Source organism: Ochlerotatus camptorhynchus, unplaced genomic scaffold (genome assembly GCF_037179485.1).
Source record: "Ochlerotatus camptorhynchus isolate MF236.1 unplaced genomic scaffold, CSIRO-AGI_Acam_v1.1 ptg000850l, whole genome shotgun sequence".
NCBI classification, from domain to species: Eukaryota; Metazoa; Arthropoda; class Insecta; order Diptera; family Culicidae; genus Ochlerotatus; species Ochlerotatus camptorhynchus.
Window position 1 is genome coordinate 42,196 of NW_027041309.1, and position 4,711 is coordinate 46,906.

General features: G+C 36.1%; 1 protein-coding gene across 1 annotated transcript; it reads right to left on the minus strand.

Annotated features, from left to right (window-relative positions):
- Window positions 1–895: 895 nt before the first annotated feature.
- LOC135715319 (major centromere autoantigen B-like) lies at window positions 896–2,323 on the minus strand. The gene is made up of 4 exons (XM_065238634.1): window positions 1,780–2,323; window positions 1,518–1,715; window positions 1,219–1,302; window positions 896–1,162 (listed from the first exon to the last, which is right to left on the minus strand). The coding sequence occupies exons 1-4, from the start codon at window positions 2,125–2,127 to the stop codon at window positions 992–994; spliced, it is 801 nt and encodes a 266-aa protein (XP_065094706.1). The 5' UTR covers window positions 2,128–2,323; the 3' UTR covers window positions 896–991.
- Window positions 2,324–4,711: the final 2,388 nt, after the last annotated feature.

Below are 4,711 nucleotides of genomic sequence, written 5' to 3' on the forward strand. Positions count from 1 at the left end.
GATAATGATGATCAATCCACCAAATTAAACCTAAGCACATGGTTTCATTATCCAAATAAAATTAGACAGGTCATGAAAAAGCTACACGTACGCTGTTCACGAAGCGTAAAAGTTTGTTACGGGAAACGACAGTAATTTACTGAGACAAAATTTGTGTAATTATGTTTAATATATATGTTAAATTGTTTTAGAAACCCTTGAGAAATGCCGCAACTAAACGGTTGAAACATCGGGAACGAAAAAGTCATGAGAAAGCCACCCCATGAAGCAAGTACTTCACAACATTAAGGTAAATCTCTAAGGTCGTTTTCGTTTTTGTGAAGTGTGTGACAGCTCAACATAATTTATTTGTAAACAAACGTGTAGCAGATATCAACATCCTGAATATGTTTGGTGTACTGCGAAGCAGTTCTGGTATAGCTGTTCCGCAAACACGAAAACGATATAAGGAGACCTTGTTCCGATATTTCAAATGCACAAATGTGAGCTCCCACAAATCATACACTGGTAAAACTAGAACTGCACATTTGCTGTAATGCAGCAAACCGGGAGTTTTAGTTTTATCATTGTATGTTTCTGGGCGCTGATGTGTTTGCCCTTGAAGTTTCGAGATAGAACTTCCAGAGATTACCCTTAATGTTAACACAGAACTATGCTGATATTTTTCTTTTCAAAAGTTTATTATTTCAATAACACAGATACTGGCCGTCTTACCCCGGGTGGTTATCTTCCAAAGACCTTCTTTACTTACGAAAATGTTTAAATTGTGCGACAGGCTTGCTAGGGAGTTAGGGAGATTTGACTGTAGAAGTGCAAACAATTATTCCACGAAAATCCAGGCGAGAAGTAGGTCATCAGATAAATTAAAGAAAAAAGGAGTAATTTTACACTTAGCTTTATTATTCGAATCATAAGTCGTTTGATTAATGGATTGTAGTATTTAGTTCACCTTGTTTGGCAATATTCTATCTTAATTGATTAAATATATAGTTTAATCCATCGATGCTTTAATGGACTCGCTTGTATCCAGCATAACACCTCCTAGGGCAGTATTCGACTTCCGCAGTAGCCGTCTCAGTTTGAAGAGTAAATCAACGTTAACAACTTTTCCCTCAGCAATGTAGTGGTTACAGGTTTGATGAAAAGCATCAATAGTACCTATCTAAAATAAAACGTACATGAGTACATCGTTCGTACTAATCATATCCAATAATTTACCTCTGAGAATGACTTGCTCTCGTCATCCTTCTTGTGGACTTCCTCGTAGTGCTCTGCAAATTCTTCATTGTTTAGCGGCTCGTCCTACAACAAGATAAATATGAAACAAGACATGAGACATGACAAAGAAACACACGCCACCCCTCACGATAAAATTAAACTGTTAACTGAATTCTATTAATAGACTTATTTTGAAACGATCAAATCAAGTTCATTGCATTTCAATCATTAGAAGTTAACCGTTACTTTGTCGCTACTGTTGGAATAGTTTCAAACGATTTGCATTTTACGCAACTTACCTCGCAACATTTTATATGTTTATATAGGTAATCGTCGCGTGGTAGTTCGTTTTGCATGAACCGTAACAGTAAAGCCACAAGCCTTTCTCTCAATGGGTTCACGTGCGCTAGATACAGAGATTTGTGTTGTTCCCTCTTTTCTACCAAATCATCAAACTGGACTAGGAATCTGTTTGTCTGCTCGATAAATTCGTGTAACTGAAATAGTTCGTAAGCTTATTAGGTTTATCCGTTCAATGAACTACTGCACAACTGAACATACTAGGATGAATATGGCCATAGATTTTTGCTTCACTGGCGCTGGAGCTTCTTCTTCAGAGCTTTCTTCTTCTTCATCATCGTCTTCATCCTCCTCCTCTTCATCATCCTCTTCTTCCTCCCCCTCTTCCACCGCCTTATCTTCCCCCTCTTCCTCCACCTTTTCTAGTTTCTCTTCTGGCTCTTTTGTCGCTTCTGGCTCCTTTGGTGCTTCTGGCTCCGTTGTCGCTTCTGGCTCCTTTGTCGCGTCTGGCTCTTTCGTCGGTTCTGGCTCCTTTTTCTCTTCTGGCTCCTTCTTCTCTTCCAAGCTGGGTTCCTGCTGGGGCTCCTTCTCTTTCTCCGGCTCTGCCATATTCTTGGAGTACTTGGATTCTAACTTTTCTCTTCCGTTCGGCAATAACGGTTAAATTATTAACCAACTTGGAGAAAACTTTAGCTCACAGCACTTGGAAGGAAGGATCGAATTAAAGTCTAGATCCTAAGGCCACAGAAGCACAACTATTAATGAGCCAACTCTCTACTTAAATCTCACTGCATGTCCGTTTTGGTTGAGGTACACAGGACACGATCGGGTACGATTAGAAGACGCTGAAACAGATTTCAATGTATTTATCGAATGATGACAGCGACAATTGTTTTGGGTACTGACAAACTGCGATGCAATGTGGTATGTAAATAAAGCTTGTCTGTTTTGTATAACTTTATGTTGTATATAACAACGACATTCTAGCGTTCAAAATAAATATTCTTTGTTATTCTGTACCTGATGTTTTTACCTTTCGATAAGTTCGCTGCTACTTACGATGAAAGGGTTGAGTGAAGGTTTGAATATTATGAAAGCGTGATGTGGAACACATTTTTCTTGGGGTAAAATTGAAAACCAGGATTATTTTTTCACATATTTTGTCAATGGTGTAAAAGTTTAAGGTGACAGATGTGGTTCTAAATTTCCATCAAATGTTAAAGATAATTAGTTAATACCTTAAAATTCTACTTGAAAATGTAACTTTTTGCCCGACAGTTTACGACTAAAAAATATTCTACAGAGTTGTAGAAGTCATCATTTCCATAAACTTTAATGAAGATATCAATTTGCAATTTTTTTGGTTTCATTGAGATAGTAATGCTCATTAAAATCGATTTGTTTCCAGTAACTTTTTTAAAAGATTATTTCATGGCATACTATGTGTGAAAAAGTTTTTTCTTCAACAAAAAAACAACTTTCTAGAAGATAGTAATTTACTATCTAGCAATCCGTCAATTGCTTATTAGCTAGTAGGTATTTGCAACTAAAATCATACATTTACGTGAAACAACGCGAGACAAAGTTTATGCAACTAAATTAAGGCAAAATACTGGTACATATACCCAAGTAACAATTTTCGTTTTATGAGAGTTCTGTAGACCATGATTTACACTTGTAGAATGCTATAAAACCGCGATCAGCTGATTTGGATGAAAACGAGCTGTCGCTTTTGATTTAAAATTTATATGGGGATACTGGTAGAAATGTATGGAGAAATAATATTCCTTCATTCTACCGTGCATAGAACTGGTTCAGCAAACTCGATTAAGCTCAGAATTTCAGCACACGTAGCTTAAACTATAAGGAACAACTTTTCTGGAGATTGCATCATGATTAAAGTTTGTATTATGGAGATATTAATTAACTATGTGAATTCTGCTCGTATATTGCAACAAAATGCAATGTATCAACTAGATCATCACTAGAAATAAAAGGTCATATTTTCCTCATGCCAACATCCAGGCTCGTGTCTTTTGGTGCTATAAATACTCTCTGAATGTTTCAGCTCTTTTTGACGTTACACGGGCTGGCGCTTTTTGTTTAATATTCATATACACTAAAGTCTTTTTTTACACGGTTTTTTTACGCGTTTTTTTTTTACACGGTTTTCCACGATTTACACGGTACGTTTTTAACGATTTCTCGACAACGATACAACCTATCGACTTGATTCCAATCACATTATTTCAAGCTATAGGTAATCGAATGGCATATTAAAAAAAAATCACAATATTTGGTGTAAATACAGAAATTTTTAAAATATGTCTATATGGACCATATCATGCTTTAATTACAAATGGCATCAAAATCCGATTTTTTAAAAACTTTTAAACATGCGAAAAATCAAAATCTCGTAGGTTTTTTTTTTACACGGTTTTTTTACACGGTACGTATCCCCCGTGTAAAAAAGACCTGAGTGTATAAGATTTGGTGAAAATTTTAATATACAAAATGTTCATATACATTCAAAAGCGAATAAGTTGCTACTCATTAATTGAACTACAAGTTTTGAAAATCTGAATCAAATCGAGAATAAGGAAAAACTTTTTTATGATCAATAGAGTGTAGGAGTGTAATTTTGTATGCATGTTATCCAAATTCTCCGTACAAAAATCAAACTAAAAGTGCCAGCTCATCTTAGAACCAAATGAGCTGAAACTTTCAGATAACACGGAACAAATCTACATGGAGATGAAAAACTACCCAGCATTAAGTACTTTTCCCTCAATTCCGGGGTTGCGGTTCTATCTATTTTTTGCAACGCAGTGCGACATGTACCAAGCTTAATCATAAAGGAAAAGGAGCAGCTGTCAAATAAACACCAGAGCACCAGAGAATTTTGGCTTCACTCGGGTTGTTCGCAAATGACTAGCGTTGCAGTCCTGTGGTTAACTGGGGTGACAACCAAGTCGTAACAAGTTCCCCGTTTTTGTCGTTCCTGACGTGTGCTCCTATTTATTTAGTTTAGATATCTGAAGATGATCCCGTTCAGACGCCAAGACTTAATGATTACATAAGTCGAAACAAAAATAATTAACAAAACAATCACAATGGGAAAAAAATGGACGACAAAATACATTTTTTGTAGTATTTCCGAAGCTCGCTGAAATAAAAATATAAGATAGCTAAT

Bases quoted from the DNA above. Each gene is read 5' to 3' on its own strand.
- LOC135715319 (XM_065238634.1), bottom strand. From the start codon at position 2,127: ATGGCAGAGCCGGAGAAAGAGAAGGAGCCCCAGCAGGAACCCAGCTTG. The intron at 1,716-1,779 runs GTATGTTCAGTT...GAACTATTTCAG, and splicing joins CTATGGCCATATTCATCCTA to TTACACGAATTTATCGAGCA. The intron at 1,303-1,517 runs GTAAGTTGCGTA...ATCTTGTTGTAG, and splicing joins AACATATAAAATGTTGCGAG to GACGAGCCGCTAAACAATGA.